This window comes from Salvelinus fontinalis, chromosome 33 (genome assembly GCF_029448725.1).
Source record: "Salvelinus fontinalis isolate EN_2023a chromosome 33, ASM2944872v1, whole genome shotgun sequence".
In the NCBI taxonomy this organism is placed as follows: domain Eukaryota; kingdom Metazoa; phylum Chordata; class Actinopteri; order Salmoniformes; family Salmonidae; genus Salvelinus; species Salvelinus fontinalis.
Genome location: NC_074697.1, coordinates 41,129,849 through 41,150,251, shown reverse-complemented (window position 1 = coordinate 41,150,251; position 20,403 = coordinate 41,129,849). Strand labels below are relative to the sequence as shown.

The 20,403-nt window shown below is 45.3% G+C and overlaps 1 protein-coding gene across 10 annotated transcripts in view; it reads right to left on the bottom strand.

The window, feature by feature from the left end:
* LOC129832300 (rap1 GTPase-activating protein 2-like) overlaps window positions 1–20,403 on the bottom strand; it is a 100,893-nt gene that overhangs the window by 18,443 nt on the left and 62,047 nt on the right. For 4 of the 10 annotated variants that reach the window (XM_055896253.1, XM_055896252.1, XM_055896254.1 and 1 more), the window contains 7 exons: window positions 18,873–18,957; window positions 8,133–8,168; window positions 6,130–6,174; window positions 4,539–4,571; window positions 3,930–4,148; window positions 3,178–3,281; window positions 274–352 (listed from right to left, as the gene is read on the bottom strand). In XM_055896253.1, the coding sequence (XP_055752228.1) occupies window positions 274–352; window positions 3,178–3,281; window positions 3,930–4,148; window positions 4,539–4,571; window positions 6,130–6,174; window positions 8,133–8,168; window positions 18,873–18,957 (601 nt within the window). Of the gene's footprint in view, window positions 1–273; window positions 353–3,177; window positions 3,282–3,929; window positions 4,149–4,538; window positions 4,572–6,129; window positions 6,175–8,132; window positions 8,169–11,086; window positions 11,562–18,872; window positions 18,958–20,403 lie in introns of those variants that run through there. The other 6 variants (XM_055896255.1, XM_055896256.1, XM_055896251.1 and 3 more) reach the window with 6 other exon arrangements.

Here is a 20,403-nt window from a genome sequence, read left to right as displayed (position 1 = left end):
CTTGTTTTACTTCATTGTTTGTAAACAATGTAATCGTTAACAAACACTGTATAGTTTCAACACATGTTTAAAACTATAATTTTGATCTCATGGTCAGTCTATATATTTGAAAGTGGTTACATTTCTTCAGCCCCAGCCTCAGCTGTTTACCAAAACAGTGGCGGGCTGGCAGTATTGTTGATATCTGAAATCCAGATCGCCACTTTACATGGAGCACATGTTGCATTGAGTGAACATGTGGTACTTGGTGGTGCTTAAGTCAGTCATCCTTACCTTGGCTATCTGGGGTACACTGGGAAGTTGGTTGAGGCCTGCCAGAGAGATCCTGTCATGGTGTGTCTTTGTCCTCGACCTGGGTGATGATTGTGGAAAACCAGTGTCAATAACCGCATTTTAAAGAAGGTAGGCTGTGTGCACATCACACATACATACTTCCTATGTCTACAGTGAAAGTTCTGGCTACCGGTTACATGATGAGTGTGTAAAGGGTGTAAATCCACATTCACAAGGTAGGGGTAGTGTGACTATAACATGGCTCCAGACCCAACATAGGTCCACTGGACACAGTCTGCTGTGGCTGTATTTATGGGTCCAGGCCAGGGCAGATCATAGTTAGGTCAGATCCTGCATACCTATTGGAACTCCTTGCCCTACTGTATGTTATTATATGACTGTAGTTACCTGAGCATGAAGGAGAAACTCCTGGCCCTACTGTATGTTACTATATGACTGTAGTTACCTGAGCATGAAGGAGAAACTCCTGGCCCTACTGTATGTCATTATATGACTGTAGTTACCTGAGCATGACGGAGAAACTCCTGGCCCTACTGTATGTGATTATATGACTGTAGTTACCTGAGCATGAAGGAGAAACTCCTGGCCCTACTGTATGTTATTATATGACTGTAGTTACCTGAGCATGAAGGAGAAACTCCTGGCCCTACTGTATGTCATTATATGACTGTAGTTACCTGAGCATGAAGGAGAAACTCCTGGTCCTACTGTATGTCATTATATGACTGTAGTTACCTGAGCATGAAGGAGAAACTCCTGGCCCTACTGTATGTTATTATATGACTGTAGTTACCTGAGCATGAAGGAGAAACTCCTGGCCCTACTGTATGTCATTATATGACTGTAGTTACCTGAGCATGAAGGAGAAACTTCTGGCCCTACTGTATGTCATTATATGACTGTAGTTACCTGAGCATGAAGGAGAAACTCCTGGCCCTACTGTATGTTATTATATGACTGTAGTTACCTGAGCATGAAGGAGAAACTCCTGGCCCTACTGTATGTTATTATATGACTGTAGTTACCTGAGCATGAAGGAGAAACTCCTGGCCCTACTGTATGTTATTATATGACTGTAGTTACCTGAGCATGAAGGAGAAACTCCTGGCCCTACTGTATGTCATTATATGACTGTAGTTACCTGAGCATGAAGGAGAAACTCCTGGCCCTACTGTATGTCATTATATGACTGTAGTTACCTGAGCATGAAGGAGAAACTCCTGGCCCTACTGTATGTTATTATATGACTGTAGTTACCTGAGCATGAAGGAGAAACTCCTGGCCCTACTGTATGTTATTATATGACTGTAGTTACCTGAGCATGAAGGAGAAACTCCTGGCCCTACTGTATGTTATTATATGACTGCAGTTACCTGAGCATGAAGGAGAAACTCCTGGCCCTACTGTATGCCATTATATGACTGTAGTTACCTGAGCATGAAGGAGAAACTCCTGGCCCTACTGTATGTCATTATATGACTGTAGTTACCTGAGCATGAAGGAGAAACTCCTAGCCCTACTGTATGTTATTATATGACTGTAGTTACCTGAGCATGAAGGAGAAACTCCTGGCCCTACTGTATGTCATTATATGACTGTAGTTACCTGAGCATGAAGGAGAAACTCCTGGCCCTACTGTATGTCATTATATGACTGTAGTTACCTAAGCATGAAGGAGAAACTCCTGGCCCTAGTGTAGTTACCTGGGAATGATGGAGGAACTCCTGGCCCTACTGTATGTTATTATAGGACTGTAGTTACCTGGGAATGATGGAGGAACTCCTGGCCCTAGTGTAGTTACCTGAGAATGATGGAGGAACTCCTGGCCCTAGTGTAGTTACCTGGGAATGATGGAGGAACTCCTGGCCCTAGTGTAGTTACCTGAGAATGATGGAGGAACTCCTGGCCCTAGTGTAGTTACCTGAGAATGATGAAGTAACTCCTGGCCCTAGTGTAGTTATCTGAGAATGATGGAGGAACTCCTGGCCCTAGTGTAGTTACCTGAGCATGAAGGAGAAACTCCTGGCCCTATTGTATGTTATTTTATGACTGTAGTTACCTGAGCATGAAGGAGAAACTCCTGGCTCTATTGTATGTCATTATATGACTGTAGTTACCTGGGAATGATGGAGGAACTCCTGGCCCTACTGTATGTTATTATATGACTGTAGTTACCTGAGCATGAAGGAGAAACTCCTGGCTCTATTGTATGTCATTATATGACTGTAGTTACCTGAGCATGAAGGAGAAACTCCTGGCCCTATTGTATGTTATTATATGACTGTAGTTACCTGAGCATGAAGGAGAAACTCCTGGCTCTATTGTATGTCATTATATGACTGTAGTTACCTGGGAATGATGGAGGAACTCCTGGCCCTACTGTATGTTATTATATGACTGTAGTTACCTGAGCATGAAGGAGAAACTCCTGGCCCTAGTGTAGTTACCTGGGAATGAAGGAGAAACTCCTGGCCCTACTGTATGTTATTATAGGACTGTAGTTACCTGGGAATGATGGGGGAACTCCTGGCCCTAGTGTAGTTACCTGAGAATGATGGAGGAACTCCTGGCCCTAGTGTAGTTACCTGGGAATGATGGAGGAACTCCGGGCCCTAGTGTAGTTACCTGGGAATGAAGGAGAAACTCCTGGCCCTACTGTATGTTATTATAGGACTGTAGTTACCTGGGAATGATGGAGGAACTCCTGGCCCTAGTGTAGTTACCTGAGAATGATGGAGGAACTCCTGGCCCTAGTGTAGTTACCTGGGAATGATGGAGGAACTCCGGGCCCTAGTGTAGTTACCTGAGAATGATGGAGGAACTCCTGGCCCTAGTGTAGTTACCTGAGAATGATGGAGGAACTCCTGGCCCTAGTGTAGTTACCTGAGCAAGATGCGGAGGAACTCCTGGCCCTCTGCCTCCTCGTGCTTCAGTGACATAATGAGGTTCCCAAGACTGCTGCCTGTGCAGTAGTAGTTCATATGCTCCTGAAGACGAGAGAGAGAAAGAGAGAGAGCGAGGGAGAGAGAGAGGCAGAGAGATAGAAAGAAAGGGGGAAAGTGACGGAGGAAGGGAGGGAGGGTCAGACAGACAGTGAACCATTACATAGTATGATGAGACAGTTTAAAGAAGCCACACACCTTCTAATACGGTTTTGTAGTCAATATTTTCACAGATCTCCATATAATTGGAGTCAATTATACGTTAATTTTCCAAATGACTGATCCCTAACTCTTAGTCATAACCCCAGAGCAGAAATAAGTCTGAAATAGGAAACATCACTGGATGAAGGACTAAAAGAGGGAAACACCCTTACAGAGAACACACACACGCACATACACACATAAACACGCACGTACACACATAAACACACACAGAACACACACACGCACGTACACACATAAACACACACAGACACACAGAACACACACACGCACGTACACACATAAACACACACAGACACACAGAACACACACACGCACGTACACACATAAACACACACAGACACACAGAACACACACATGCACGTACACACATAAACACACACAGAACACACACATGCAGGCGCTTCCCCCCCTTCCCCCCCTACTCACACACCCACATTACTACTACTAGCACAATAGGCCTTGACTCACCCTGCCCAGGAAGTGTTTGCGGTAGGCCCTGGCCGAGCTGTTACACTCCAGCCTGAAGCCGAACCCTCCCCCAGGGCTCATGCCCCCTCCGTCATCCTCCTCACAGAAGCTGCTCTCCGAGGAGGTGGGGGTGCCCGCAAGCGCCTCGGCATCCTCAATCCAGTAACCCCCAAACTGGGGCAGGATCACCTGCGGGTATGGGCTACCCTTCTTCAGAATCTGAGCCACAGAAACAAGGGACAAGGGGTTTACGTACCAAAACACCATCCAAAAGAATAGGGCCATAGAAATAAATAAGTTGGGATTTCGATCATAAATGTGTCTATAAATGACCTTTGAGCCTTGTTTTACATTGACCACCAGTATTTGCATTACTGCACGTGTGTGTGTGTGTGTGTGTGTGTGTGTGTGTGTGTGTGTGGTGTGTGTGTGTGTGTGTGTGTGTGTGTGTGTGTGTGTGTGTGTGTGTGTGTGTGTGTGTGTGTGTGTGTGTGTGTGTGTGTGTGTGTGTGTGTGTGTGTATGCATACGTGGGTTTTGTGGTATTCATGCTTGTGTGTGCATAGTGTTTTGATCCAGCTGATATGATCATATCAGAGCGCTGACTCACGTCCTCTATCCGCGGGTATGGGATGTAGTCATCCTGTCAGACAGAGAGAGGGGAGACACACACAGATCATTAACCTTACAGGCTGGTATAACTAGAGCACTGTTGAAATACTTTAGAGAATGCCTCTTTTCTTCCTCCCTTCCTGAAAGAAATCCCTGATCTGAAAAGGCCGGGTAGGTGAAAGCTATGTGGCATAGAACCATTGCTTACACCTATCAATTTGTGTAAGATCGGTGATTGCTTCAAGAAAGGGAGGAAGGCAGGGTGTGTTTACAAAATATTCAAACAGGGCCTGGAACTACGTTACAACTGGGGCAGTCAGTCACCATAAAAATCTTGAACACAGAAACACAGGGTGAACATATATACGGTGACTTATTCCACAGAAGCAACTGATGGTCCAGTGAGTGACGCAACACAATGAAACAGCACAGACATCAAACAGGCAAGCATTGATGGAGGAGTCTCCACCTTCTGACACTCTCAGGGATACGGGATAGTCTCAGGATTGACTCTGTGAGCCCCTGGGTTCATCTTTACTTCACTGTGGCTGGTTAACTGTCGGCTGGTGTATGACGTCTAAACATGCTGTGATGTGATGTTCACAGGGACGGACTGGGACCAGAAATAGGCCTGGCCATTTCTAACACAGCGGACCTTTTGTTTCTCTCGAGGCACCCCACACCAGCCCATTTTTTAAAACGTTATACTATTATTAGTATTATAATTGTGCACAACAACAACAACAAAAAATGTCGTCAGATGGACTAAAGATGGACCAGCCCATCTGGTACATGCCAGAATTGCACTATTGCCAGTTCATCCTTGGATGTTTCCAATCAATCTCCATGCCTTTGTTTTACACTGTATATAGTCCCAGGAGATTGAGGGGAATACCATTCATTACGAACAGCTGTTTGTTATTTTAAGTTAGCCCGGTTAAGGGGACCTGGTTGAGGGGACCTGGTTAAGGGGACCTGGTTGAGGGGACCTGGTTGAGGGGACCTGGTTGAGGGGACCTGGTTAAGGGGACCTGGTTGAGGGGACCTGGTTAAGGGGACGTGGTTGAGGGGACCTGGTTGAGGGGACCTGGTTGAGGGGATCTGGTTGAGGGGATCTGGTTGAGGGGACCTGGTTGAGGGGATCTGGTTGAGGGGATCTGGTTGAGGGGATCTGGTTGAGGGGACCTGGTTGAAGGGGACCTTAAGAGAGTGTTACAAGAGCGTGGCAGAGAGTGGTGAAACTACTCCAGGGGCTGACAGGGTTAACACGGAGGATGACCACCACCACAATCAAACAAAGAAGGGATGGAAAATACTAATAAAGGAACTTATTAATAAATAAATGAAGGAATGGACACAGAGGCAAGGTCAATGCACCATGACAGAGAAGCATGCCCAGTGGTGAGGTCCACAGACACTGACGTGTGTGTGTGTGTGTGTGTGTGTGTGTGTGTGTGTGTGTGTGTGTGTGTGTGTGTGTGTGTGTGTGTGTGTGTGTGTGTGTGTGTGTGTGTGTGTGTGTGTGTGTGTGTGTGTGTGTGTGTGTGTGTGTGTGTGTGTGTGTGTGTGTGTGTGTGTGTTTCTCAGACCTTGCTTCTCTGCGAGTGGGGCTTCGTCTCCTCAGATTTAGGGACCTGGTTAGGGTCACGCATGTGGACGGAGGGTGACAAGGTACAACAACCATCATTCCTGATTTACGCAACTCCCAAATCACTTCCTGTACTAACATATTGTACACTGTTAGGAAAAAGGGTTCCAAAAGGGTTCTTCGGCCGTCCCCATAGGAGAACCTTTTTGGTTCCTGGTATAACCCTTTTAGGGTTCCATGTAGAACCTTCTGTGGAAAGGATTCTTCATGGAACCCAAAAGGGTTATACCTGGAACCAAAAAGGGTTATTCAAAGGGTTCTCCTAAGGGGTGGGAACCATTCTAGGTTTTTCCCAAGAGTGTACTGTTCATTCTTTGGGTAAACATCGGATAGGTGGAACCCAGGTAAAATATTTGCTTGGGTATGAGAAGTGTTTGCAAATATGCAGAGAGGATACATGACTGAAGTTGACACATCCTGAATTACACAATTACCAATCTACTGGAAAGACCTGTGGAGAAAGACTTCTGTGCATGTGGGAAGGCTCTGAAGCCTGAATCCTTACCACACACACAGATTCTCTCAAGTCTTTTACCAGACTTAATCATATCTCAATCATCCTTATCCCATAGTGGGAAGTCATTCTCCAGACTTAAACCACGTCCTTATCCCTACTTCCCATTATTGATTTCAGTGGTCAACGCACAGACTGGTCTAGCTATCTATCTATGCACTCTCTGCATGCGTTTGAATGGTCCCCATCCTCCAGTGATGCTTGTCTCCGGTTCAACACAGTGACTCTGACATAACCTGGTCCCAGATCTGTTTGTGCTGTATTGACAATGACCATAGGAGTTGGCAATACAGCAGCATCAGATCAGGGACCAGGGTAGCTCAGACATGACAGACAGTGGAGGGGATGGGGGAACAGCTGTAGCTCAGTGGGGGACTACTTGTCAACACCGCTGGGTTAGATCAAAGCTAGGGGTCAGTCTTAATGCATCCATCTTTGATCCCTCTGAGACGGGCTCTGTGATCAACCATTCCAGATAGAGGCTTTTCAACTGCTCCACCATCGATTGCTCTAGTCTAGTTAGTAGTGCGGGTCGATGTGGCGCTGTGCTCTGTAAGGGACTGTTGGGACAGAGAGGGGTCTGGTAAGGACCGGCTCAGAGGTGGCAGCAGGCCAGTGTGGCCTCTGTCCTCACTCCTCCTCGCGCACTTGTCATCAGGCGCTATCAATCTCCTGTCCTCCTTCGCTCACTCCCCCTCTTTCAAAAGCTCTCCCACTGTCCCCAAATGGGCATTGCAGAGCCGCCACCACCACCACCCTCTTCCTGCCCACATCCTGCCTAAAACCCTATTCCCACAGAAGATCCCAGAACCCCACAGACACAGTGCAGCAGAACAGGACAGAGAAGTCAATGGGTTTTGAGAGGGAGCTCGTTAACTTGGTCCGGTTCGGCTCATTACTCAATCAGAACCAGAGATTGGACCCGGTCGTCCTGGCTCCTCAAAATAAGGGCGGGCCGCGCTTCCCCTCCTAACTTCCGTGGCTTAATAATTTAACTAAATTTAATGCTAAATTGTAATTATTTCGCCTCCATGGCCTATTTATTGCCTTTACCTCCCTACTCTTCTACATTTGTACACACTGTACATAGATTTTTCTATTGTGTTATTGACTGTGCGTTTGTTTATGTGTAACTCTGTGTTGTTGTTTTGTCGCACTGCTTTGCTTTATCTTGACCAGGTCGCAGTTGTAAATGAGAACTTGTTCTCAACTGGCCTACCTGGTTAAATAAAGGTGAAATAAATAAATAAATAAATAACGGGACCCTTCTGCTCGTTGGAGAGGACCCTTGAATAAAATCTCAGGAAGTGATGAGCGTGTCGCGCGTTCATCACCACGTCCATGCCAGCAGCAGTGGGAACTTAGAGAGAAGAGAAGGAAGGAGAGAAGGAAGAGAAAGAGGAAGAAGAGAGGAGAAGGATGAGTCTCACCTGCATCCTTTCCAGCATGTCAAAGAACTCGGCAGACTGAAACAAACAGACAAACAGAGGCGATTATTTGACTACAATGGCCTACAATAATGCCATTAAATGCAGTTATAATGTTGTCCTGGACCAATCTGATCACTAAAAGCAGAGTGAACTGTATTTCCTAAATAAGAACAAAATTAATTGATGGTGGATATTTTCACTTAGGGTTCAATTTGCTATAGGTTGAGGTGTGGTTTTGTGATGTCCACAGTGTGAGATGGAGGGGTTTCTGGGTATTTTCTATGGAAATGGAGGGAGATCTGGTCACTGAGGCTACATTCCAGGCTGACTACATTGAGATGTACAGTACAAGAGCTAACCACATCATGTGATATAGCGATCTGATGCCTGACTGGGCAGTCTGCAATGTAGCCTTGAACATGACCAGAAACCTCTCAAACCCAGGAGTAGCTACAGTTGTCACACCGTGATCACCTCCCAGCTAGCAGCATTTCCACCCTGGTTCCCAATACAAGCTCAATGAACTGAGGCAGAACAGATAAGGAAGGAGAATCCTACACCCTCTCACACCCATATATGCAGCATATTATCAAAACACAGACAACCAAGCCCACTCCACTTCCTCAAAACAGTCACTCCAGAAAAAGAATTGGCTGTTGTTGTGCTCCTAGGAAACTATACTAAAGTTCCGGGTCAAAATATTACTGACAGGACGATGGGGAAACAAGTACAGACAACTAGATATTGGTAGTACATGTAGTGCATTGTCATTGTCGCAATAATCATCAAACAATTCAAATAACTAATGTCAATACGGGAACCACTCTCAGCTGAATGAGAGTGGGGATCAGGAAGTAAGATTGTCATTAACACATGATCCCATTATGAGTAGCTGTCCAAGATTTCTACAACAATATGATGACCTACTATTAATTACAATATATTTCCTTCCAAACATTTTTTAAGTAGGCCCTATGTTAATAGGAGATTAACACGGATTGCAGGGACTCCTGAGTGGCGCAGCGGTCTAAGGCACTGCATCTCAGTGCAAGAGGCGTCACAACAGTCCCTGGTTCGAATCCAGGCTGTATCACATCCGGCCGTGATTGGGAGTCCAATAGGGAGGTGCTCAATTGGCCTAGCGTCATCCGGTGTAGGCCCTCATTGTAAATAAGAATTGGTTCTTAACTGACTTGCCTAGATAAATATAAAATAAGCAGCTTTTCTGTGTGACCCTGCTTTCCCTATTCACAAACAACACAATGGTGTGGGAAAATACCAGTCGTTATAAATATTATAAATAAGTAAAGGATGAGTCAACAACATTATTTGGATATGAGAGAACAGAATATGAGCTTTAAAAATTTGATTTTAATTGAGTTTTACTTTAAAAGGTGATGGACGAAAAACTCTACAAAGAAACAAAAAGGCCTTGACAGTTTTTGACCTGAAGAAGATCTATCTTGCATTAAAACATTGTTTTATACAGTGTTGTCCTGGCCTTTTTGTGTCTTTATAATGAAGGCCAGTCAATCAACAAACACAAAGTTCTCTATGTGACAGTCAAATGTCATACTCAGGAAATATGCTAAAGACACAAAGAATGAGGACTACAGACTACAGAAAAGAATGAGGACTACAGACTACAGAAAAGAATGAGGACTACAGACTACAGAAAAGGATGAGGACTACAGACTACAGAAAAGGATGAGGACTACAGACTACAGAAAAGGATGAGGACTACGGGAAAAGGAGGACCGCCTCCATTCTCATCGACGGGGCTGTAGTGGAGCAAGTTGAGAGCTTCAAGTTCCTTGGTGTCCACAACACCAACAAACTATCATAGTTGAAACACACCAAGACAGTCGTGAAGAGGGCACGGCAATGCCTGTTCCCCCTTGGGAGACTGTAAAGATTTGGCATGGGGCCTCAGATCCTCAAAAAGTTATACAGCTACACCATCGAGAGCATCCTGACTGGTTGCATCACCGCTTGGTATGGCAACTGCTCGGCCTCTGACCGCAAGGCGCTACAGAGGGTAGTGTGTACGGCCCAGTACATCACTGAGGCCAAGCTTCCTGCCATCCAGGACTTCTATACCAGGCAGCCCTGAAAATTGTCAAGGACTCCAGCCACCCTAATCGTAGACTGTTCTCTCTGCTACTGCACGGCAAGCGGTACCGGAGCGCCAAGTCTAGGTCATAAAGGCTTCTTAACAGTTTCTACCCCCAAACCATTAGACTCCTGAACAGTTAATCAAATGGCTACCCAGACTATTTGCATTGTCCCCCACCCCACCCCCCATTTCTACGCTGCTGCTACTCTCTGTTTGTTATCCATGCATAGTCACTGTACCTCTACCTACATGTACATATTACCTCGATTACCTTGACTCTGTACTGGTTCCACCTGCATATAGCCTCACTACTGTTATTTTATTGTTGCTCCTTAATTATTTGTTACATTTTTCTTTTTTTTCTTTCTTAAAACTGCATTGTTGGTTAAGGGCTTGTAAGTAAGAATTTCACTGTTGCATTCGGCACACGTGTGACAAATCAAATTTGATTTGATGAGGAACACAATCAACTACATTGTTTGAATCACAGGTTTCAAGGTTGAGACAAGTAGAGACAGCCAAAGCAAACCGGAGCAGAAATACACGAGGCACCGGCAAAATGCATCTGTTCATACAGTGAGCCTAATGGCGTTTAAATGTACTTTTTGTGTCATATTTTATGCAGACACTAATGACAAAGCTAAACACAAATGCTTTGAAAGGTGTGGGCTTCAACGAGTCACTCTGGCATTAGTGCTGGCCTATCTACACCGGTACTGATAACCCCTTATCAACGCAGCCATTAAACCCACGGCATTACAGCGACATGTTATATCATAGTCGAACACCACCAGCAATACCACTAAACACACCAAGACCTAGAAAACCTATGTTTTACCTTCAGATACACAACCTGGTACTCTGTAAGCCAAGATCCATTTCAAAACATCTCTTTACTTTAGCACCGGGATATCCAATCCACCTGAGCTCAGGTGAACATGCTAATCCCACAGCTGTCAGTGCAGCGGGAGTTATCGTTTAGTTATTCATTAACCTGCCACGGTGTCCCTAACCCACATAGCTAGTCCCACAGAGTCAACACAGAGAGGCAGGCTCACGCAGCCCTACAGATGGGCACTGTAACCTTGGTGATTCATCGTCGTCCCCCGTCTGAGGTGAGAGAACTGCTGAGGGCCACTGGGGGCTGTGGTGGGCCTCCTAGGGGCCAGACGGAGATCTATCAATCGGACGCCAATCAGAGAGGAACCGTGACGTGAGCGGAGCGTGGAGAGGCTGAGAACCAAGGTGCAAAAGATCGGTCTGTCTGTCCTCCTCTGCCTCCAAGGCTGGCCCACCACAGAGTCTAGATGTAAAATACCAATCTATTGGTCTGTCTGTGCTGCTCGCTCTCTCTCTCTCTCTCTCTCTCTCTCTCTCTCTTATCTCCCGGGGCAACCTGCTGCACCCCGCTGTCCACACCAAGATTAGAGGGAAGGACTGGCACTGGGAGGATTCTAACACCACGGTCTCCGGGCGCACAGCACGTAACCCATATTCACTCACAGCACTAGTGCTGCTTTTCGAGTGTAACACCAGCGTTCCACTAGTGTGTAATACCCACCCTGATGTAATGCTAGGGAAATTGGGTTTCCATAGCTAGGGCTGACAGTGAGGACTAGTGAAGAGCAGAATCAACAACCTCTGCATAATCAAAACACGTGCTTAATGAGAAGGTGTTAAAGTTCCCAAGTGAGCTTTTGTTATGTAAATGCTGCTGAAAAGTACCAGTGGCCTGGCTTTGGCCCCAAGTGAGAGCAGGTCCACGGGGGCCATGGCGCTTTGAGACCCGGAAACAGAAGATGGAAACAGAAAAGTCTGAGCCTTTTTGGGTAAAACACTGGCGTAAATCCATTGCCGTACCATTGAATACACTTAAATGTAAAACCTGTCAAACTAGGTCTTACTATCTGCAGATGTTATCACAGGTGCAGCGAAATATTTGTGTTTCTAGCTGCAACAGTGCAGTGTGTCCCTAGTCTCTTACCGTCAACAGCATAGACACATGCATAAAACTCTTTCTCATTGCAAACCTTCTTTCATTCACACTGTTTTTGCCTGTGCAGATGTTTCTCTCAAGCAAATGTACCAGTTGTCAGGTATTTACAAATGAAGCAGTCACACGATATTGGAATGCGCTGTTAGTCTTCCTGTATCACAACACCGCAATACACATTCTGGCTCCTCAGTCGGACGAGAAAAAACAGGCATAAACCTCACTCTCTCTTCCTGTTCTTTCATGACCTGGTCTTCACCTCCTTCATTTCCTTTATATCTGCCTCAAACAACCCTTTCTTCAACAGCAACAAAAACTTCCCTCGTCCTTCACTTTGTCCTTGGAGAATGAGAGAACTTAGTGCTCTCCGCTACGTTCCGCTTTCTCTTATTTCATTCAAAGCCCCAGACAGGAGTGTCAAGTCCTGTTGTTCCCGGACTAAGTGGAACAGCTCCTGCCTGTGTGTCTACCCACATTTACTTTCGTCCTCATTCACTCTTCTAATTTGAACGTCTGCCTCTGGTTCAGGACAAGGAACTACGGAAAAATGTTCAATAAACTATTTACACACTTTAGTTTTGTCTTAGAATGAGTAAGGCTTGAGACTTGGGAGTGGTTCCTTATCAAAATGATTCATTTTATAGCAACATGCGCGCGTGAGCACACACACACACACACAAACACACGCAAAGGACTCTATCAGAGAGGTGTCAGCCTGGCAGGATTGTAGGTAGGTCTGGAACAACAGCAAACATGCTATGCCACACCAGTGAGTAGCACAACCCCAGCGGGCTGAATTGGGTGCAGATGATGTCATTAAAACCAGATGAGGTCATTGAATCGGCAAGCATAGAAATGGAGCACATAGAATAGATCCACTGCTTATCAAATTGGCTTTCAATGAGAATGACAGATCTATAACCCACATTTGAATGTGAATTTGTCGGGTCTGCCCACAGAAGCTACGTGTACTGGACCTTTAAAGAGCATCGGAACGCAGCGACATGTGTTTCTCTGTTGCTCATAAAGAAAAACTAGACTTCAGTCTTGGGGGTGTGGTTTGATGTGGCAGTTACTGATGTTTGTCCCACATGAGACACCATAGGAACAAAGACCATATTTCTTCCTCAGCATAGTCTGAAGGAATCTATGTAAGATTTTAAATTGTTGCACAACGTGCTGTCTTGTGTGAACAAAGTCAGATCCGCTGCTCTGATGGGCAGGTCTATCTCACTGCACTGTATGTGTGTTCTGTGATGGGATTGAATGGAGCGCAATCACCACAGATGTGTATCTCGTGTTAATGTGCAAGTGACCATTGTCAAAATCAAAAACCCAATCCTCAAATAAGTCATGACAACTCACTTGCAAAACTCAGGTTAAGAGGAGACTAATTTTATGAACAAAATTATCCCATTTACACTTTGTAGTCAATTTTGAAACTAGATTAAATGTTCCACATAGGCCGTTTACTATCAAAGAAGTTGTTTCTTTCCTTTTAGTTGCGCTTTAAATACCCAGTCAATATCATCACCCTGTGTAAATGACTGGTCAATTGATTGATTATGAATCATCCCAAATCAAATCCTATTTTATTTGTTACGTACAGTACACAGTTTACAGCCGGTATAAAATGTGCAGCTAAATGCTTGTACGCTAGCTCCCTCAATAGTGCAGTACAATAATCAATAATAAAGAAACAATTATAAGTAACAGAAGAGGTAGTATGCATAGTAACAGCCTCATACTGTATGTACACTATAGGATTTTGCGGTAGGCAGTCATTGTAAATAAGAATTTGTTCTTAACTGACTTGCCTAATTTAATAAAAAAAATACAGAAAAGATCATTGTTGAGCTCCCCATATCTGTGCCATACAGATTCCCCTTTCCCTGCTTCACTGTTTCTTTCTTTCTCTCTTTCTATTTCTCTGTATGCTACACTTTCAAATCCTTAACTCTCTCTTTCAACTTCTCTCCCACTTCCTTGTTCATCTCTCACCCTCCTCCTTGCAGACTAGAAAAGGGGGGCTAGCCTGTTTCCAGGTGATACTGCACAGCATCCTTCACCGAAAATCATCTATTTCTCTTTCATCGTTTATTCAATCAACCTTTAAAACCATCTATTTCTCTTTAATCGTTTATTCAATCAACCTTTAAGAGCAGTCTATTTCTCATTTTGGGGCAGAATACATTTCAAGAGACTTACTATAATCAGACAGAGCACAGATTATTTTTCACTTCAGATACTTGTTTTCAAACAGTATACTCTCTCTCCCTATATACACTGCTCAAAAAAATAAAGGGAACACTTAAACAACACAATGTAACTCCAAGTCAATCACACTTCTGTGAAATCAAACTGTCCACTTAGGAAGCAACACTGATTGACAATAAATTTCACATGCTGTTGTGCAAATGGAATAGACAAAAGGTGGAAATTATAGGCAATTAGCAAGACACCCCCCAAAAAGGAGTGATTCTGCAGGTGGTGATCACAGACCACTTCTCAGTTCCTATGCTTCCTGGCTGATGTTTTGGTCACTTTTGAATGCTGGCGGTGCTCTCACTCTAGTGGTAGCATGAGACGGAGTCTACAACCCACACAAGTGGCTCAGGTAGTGCAGTTCATCCAGGATGGCACATCAATGCGAGCTGTGGCAAAAAGGTTTGCTGTGTCTGTCAGCGTAGTGTCCAGAGCATGGAGGCGCTACCAGGAGACAGGCCAGTACATCAGGGGACGTGGAGGAGGCCGTAGGAGGGCAACAACCCAGCAGCAGGACCGCTACCTCCGCCTTTGGCCTGCTGGAGGTCATTTTGCAGGGCGCTGGCAGTGCACCTCCTTGCACAAAGGCGGAGGTAGCGGAGGTAGACTCCGTCTCATGCTACCACTAGAGTGAGAGCACCGCCAGCATTCAAAAGTGACCAAAACATCAGCCAGGAAGCATAGGAACTGAGAAGTGGTCTGTGGTCACCACCTGCAGAATCACTCCTTTTTTGGGGGTGTCTTGCTAATTGCCTATAATTTCCACCTTTTGTCTATTCCATTTGCACAACAGCATGTGAAATTTATTGTCAATCAGTGTCGCTTCCTAAGTGGACAGTTTGATTTCACAGAAGTGTGATTGACTTGGAGTTACATTGTGTTGTTTAAGTGTTTCCTTTATTTTTTTGAGCAGTGTATATATATAGGCAGTGCGTTCGGAAAGGCCCTTCTTCCCCAGATTTCTCAGTTTCGACGGGCGGCCAGCTCTAGGAAGAGTCTTGGTGGTTCCAAACTTCTTCCATTTAAGAATAATGGGGGCCACTGTGTTATTGGGGACCTTCAATGCTGCAGAAATTATTTGGCACCCTTCCCCAGATCTGTTTCCTCGACACAATCCTGTCTCGGAGGACATGCACTGTCAACTGTGGGACCTTTTATAGACAGGTGTGTGCCTTTCCAAATCAGGTCCAATCAATTGAATTTACCACAGGTGGACTCCAATCAAGTTGTAGAAACATCTCAAGGATGATCAACGGAAACAAGATGCACCTGAGCTCAATTTTGAGTCTCATAGTAAAGTGTCTGAATAGTTATGTAAATAAGGTATTTCAGTTTTTTTCGAAAAAATATGTTTTTGGTTTGTCATTATGGGGTATTGTGTGTTGATTGATGAGGGGAAGAACTATTTAATCCATTTTAGAATAAGGTTGTAATGGAACAAAATGTGGAAAAAGAGAAGGGGTCTGAATACTTTCCGAATTCACTGTATATTATTTGTTATTATTTTATTTCACCTTTATTTCACCAGGTAGGCCAGTTGAGAACAAGTTCTCATTCACAACTGCGACCTGGCCAAGATAAAGCAAAGCAGTGCGACACAAACAACACAGAGTTACACATGGGATAAACAAACGCACAGTCAATAACACAATAGAAAAATCTATATACAGTTTGTGCAAATGTAGTAAGATTAGGGAGGTAAGGCAATAAATAGGCCAGAGCGGCGAAATAATTAAAATTTAGCATTAACCCTGGAGTGAAATAATGTGCAGAAGATGAATGTGCAAGTAGAGATACTGGGGTGTAAAGGAGCAAAAAATAAATAACAATATGGGGATGAGGTAGTTGGGTGGGCTATTTACAGATGGGCTGTGTACAGGTGCAATGATTGGTAAGCTGCTCTGACTGGCCGGTTCCCCTCTCTCCACTGGGATTCTATGCCTCTAACCCTATTACAGGGGCTGAGTCACTGGCTTACTGGTGCTCTTTTCATGCCGTCCCTAAGAGAGGTGCGTCACTTGAGTGGGTTGAGTCACTGACGTGATCTTCCTGTCTGGGTTGGCGCCCCCCCTTGGTTTGTGCCGTGGCGGAGATCTTTGTGGGCTATACTCGGCCTTGTCTCAGGATTGTAAGTTGATGGTTGAAGACATCCCTCTAGTGGTGCGGGGGCTGTGCTTTGGCAAAGTGGGTGGGGTTATATCCTTCCTGTTTGGCCCTGTCCGGGGGTATCATCGGATGGGGCCACAGTGTCTCCTGACCCCTCCTGTCTCAGCCTCCAGTATTTATGCTGCAGTAGTTTATGTGTCGGGGGGCTAGGGTCAGTTTGTTATATCTGGAGTACTTCTCCTGTCTTATCCGGTGTCCTGTGTGAATTTAAGTATGCTCTCTCTAATTCTCTCCTTCTCTCTTTCTTTCTCTCTCTCGGAGAACCTGAGCTCTAGGACCATGCGTCAGGACTACCGGGCATGATGACTCCTCGCTGTCCCCAGTCCACCTGGCCTTGCTGCTGTTCCAGTTTCAACTGTTCTGCCTGTGGCTATGGAACCCTGACCTGTCCACCGGACGTGCTACCTGTCCCAGACCTGCTGTTTTCAACTCTCTAGAGACCGCAGGAGCGGTAGAGATACTCTTAATGATCGGCTATGAAAAGCCAACTGACATTTACTCCTGAGGTGCTGACTTGCTACACCCTCGAAAACTACTGTGATTATTATTATTTGACCATGCTGGTCATTTATGAACATTTGAACATCTTGGCCATGTTCTGTTATAATCTCCACCCGGCACAGCCAGAAGAGGACTGGCCACCCCTCATAGCCTGGTTCCTCTCTAGGTTTCTTCCTAGGTTTTGGCCTTTCTAGGGAGTTTTTCCTAGCCACCGTGCTTCTACACCTGCATTGCTTGCTGTTTGGGGTTTTAGGCTGGGTTTCTGTAGAGCACTTCGAGATATTAGCTGATGCACGAAGGGCTATATAAATAAATTTGATTTGATTTGATTTTGATGCTTAAAGTTAGTGAGGGAGACTCCAGCTTCAGTGATTTTTGCAATTCGTTCCAGTCATTGGCAGCAGAGAACTGGAAGGAAAGGCGGCCAAAGAGGAGTTGGCTTTGGGGATGACCAGTGAAATATACCTGCTGGAGCGCATGCTACGGGTGGGTGCTGCTATGGTGACCAGTGAGCTGAGATAAGGCGGGGCTTTACCTAGCATTGACTTATAGATGACCTGGAGCCAGTGGGTTTGGCGACGAATATGAAGCGAGGGCCAGCCAACGAGAGCGTACAGGTCGCAGTGGTGGGTGGTATATAGGGCTTTGGTGACAAAACGGATGGCACTGTGATAGACTGCATCCAATTTGCTGAGTAGAGTGTTGGAGGCTATTTTGTAAATGACATCGCTGAAGTCAAGGATCGGTAGGATAGTCAGTTTTACGAGGGTATGTTTGGCAGCGTGAGTGAAGGATGCTTTGTTGCGAAATTAGAAGCCGATTCTAGATGTAATTTTGGATTGGAGATGCTTAATGTGAGTCTGGAAGGAGAGTTTACAGTCTAACCAGATATATATACTGTATAGAAATAACACCCCTACATTAAAATAGTCCACAGAAAGACAAGTGTTGGATCTTATTGAACCTGGCAGCTCTCTCTGCCTCTCTACACTCCAGAATGACCTCGAACGTTTAAATTTACATTTTATTTTAGTAGGCAAGTCAGTTAAGAACAAATTCTTATTTTCAATGACGGCCTAGGAACAGTGGGTGAACTGTTGGTTCAGGGGCAGAACGACAGATTTGTACCTTGTCAGCTCGGCGATTCAACCTTTCGGTTACTAGTCCAATGCTCTAACCACTAGGCTACCCTGCCTCCCCAGTGAAGGAAGCCCATCCAGGCCTCACAGAGCTGACTCACTATGCGTCATACACACTATTCCTTTTATAATGCACTACTTTTGGCAAGGCTCTGGTCAAAAGTAGTGGACTATATAGGGAATAGGATGCCATTTGGGACACAGAGGAGTCTGCTCCCAGGCCCAGTCAGTGTGACGTTCTGTCTGCCACTGACTAAGATGCCTTATTCATGTGACGATTGCAACACTAATAGAATACATGTAAATGCTATCGTGGTTCTTCTCAGAGGTGTTCTGATTGGCCAGGTTCAGACAGGTTCAGTGCACTGACACCATTTTCAGTTTTTCACATTGTTGCACAAAGCCAGACAATACCATGCTCACTTGGGTGGTTACTTTCCACACTGTCCCATCCAGCACGGTTCCAGCAACTATGGTGGATGGGTACCCAGGCCAGCTTGGCTCGGTAGTGTGAAAATAGTACCATGAGTGAAACGGGCACCAGGTGCTACGTGTCCTACCTTCATGGTGGGCGGTGCGGTGCGGGGGGGCGAGGGGGGGCAATCTCCCAAGGGCACATTGGAGATGGTCAGCAGTTCCTGCTTCCTGGAACACATCAAACACAACAAAGAACATTATAATAAGGCATCATGTCACATACAGAGGCACAATGAAAGTACACAGGATCGATGCTGCAGCACATCTCACCCTACTTCACTGAGATGCTAGGGTGGGAGGTAGATGGGAGAAATGTCATTCCCCTAGACTGTGCAGCAGCTGGTTGGGCCAGGCCTATTTATAGTCCATGTATATAACGTTGGCTCAGAGTTACTACTCCAGTCATGTGGTCAGGAAAACCCCCAAACCCTACTCATACTCCTAGAAGGAGAGAAAGGCTGTCTGGCTCTGAGACTAAAGACTAGATCTCCAACATATCCAGCCAACTGGAGTAGTGGGTGTCCAGTTGGCTGGATATGTTGGAGATCTAGTTTGTGGGGCTTGCATCTATCTATCTATCTATCTATCTATCTATCTATCTATCTATCTATCTATCTATCTATCTATCTATCTATCTATCTCTCTCTCTCTCTCTCTCTCTCTCTCTCTCTCTCTCTCTCTCTCTCTCTCTCTCTCTCTCTCTCTCTCTCTCTCGCCTCTCTCTACTCCTCTCTCTCTCGCTCTCTCTCTCTCTCTCTCTCTCTCTCTCTCTCTCTCTCTCTCTCTCTCTCTCTCTCTCTCTCTCTCTACTCTCTCTCTCTCCTCTCTCTCTCTCTTCCTCTCTCCTCTCTCTTCTCTCTCTCTCTCCTCTCTCTCTCTCTCTCTCTCTCTCTCTCTTCTGCCCTTCTCTCTCTCTCTCTCTCTCTCTCTCTCTCTCTCTCCCATCCCCATCGCTCTCTCTCTCTCTCTCTCTCTCTCTCTCTCTCTCTCTCTGCCCATCTCTCTCTCTCTCTCTCTCTCTCTCTCTCTTTGGGAGAAGAGGTCTGTGGAGAGTGTATGTAGTAGCCGAGAGGCCCGATAATGACTCCCAATCAGATGCTTAGTGACTAGCTGAGGTGGTTGTTGAGAGGCCCCCAGGGGAATCCGGGGGCTGAGAATGATCACACATTAAGAGGTGTTCATTGATCAAGAGGAGACAGAGTGGGGATTCAGAGGTTGATGTGAGAGGCGAGACACACAGGTTTGTAATTAGTAACATTCTCTTGACAGAGTTATTAAGACGGTTATCGAACACTGGATTTCATTCCCAGCCTCTGTTTTCCCCTCTCGTGTGTCAAGTCAGTGTGGTCCAAGCCTTAATGTGGACTGGAGAGACCACACTCATTTAGTTTATTGCAGTTGGTTATACTCCATCTATTTAAACTCTTATACTCCAACTGTTTATACTTATATTTCCCTCACTAACTTTAAACATCAGCTATCTGAGCAGCTAACCGATCGCTGCAGCTGTACATAGCCCATCTGTAAATAGCCCACCCAATCTACCTACCTCATCCCCATATTGTTTTTATTTACTTTTCTGCTCTTTTGCACACCAATATTTGTACATGCGCA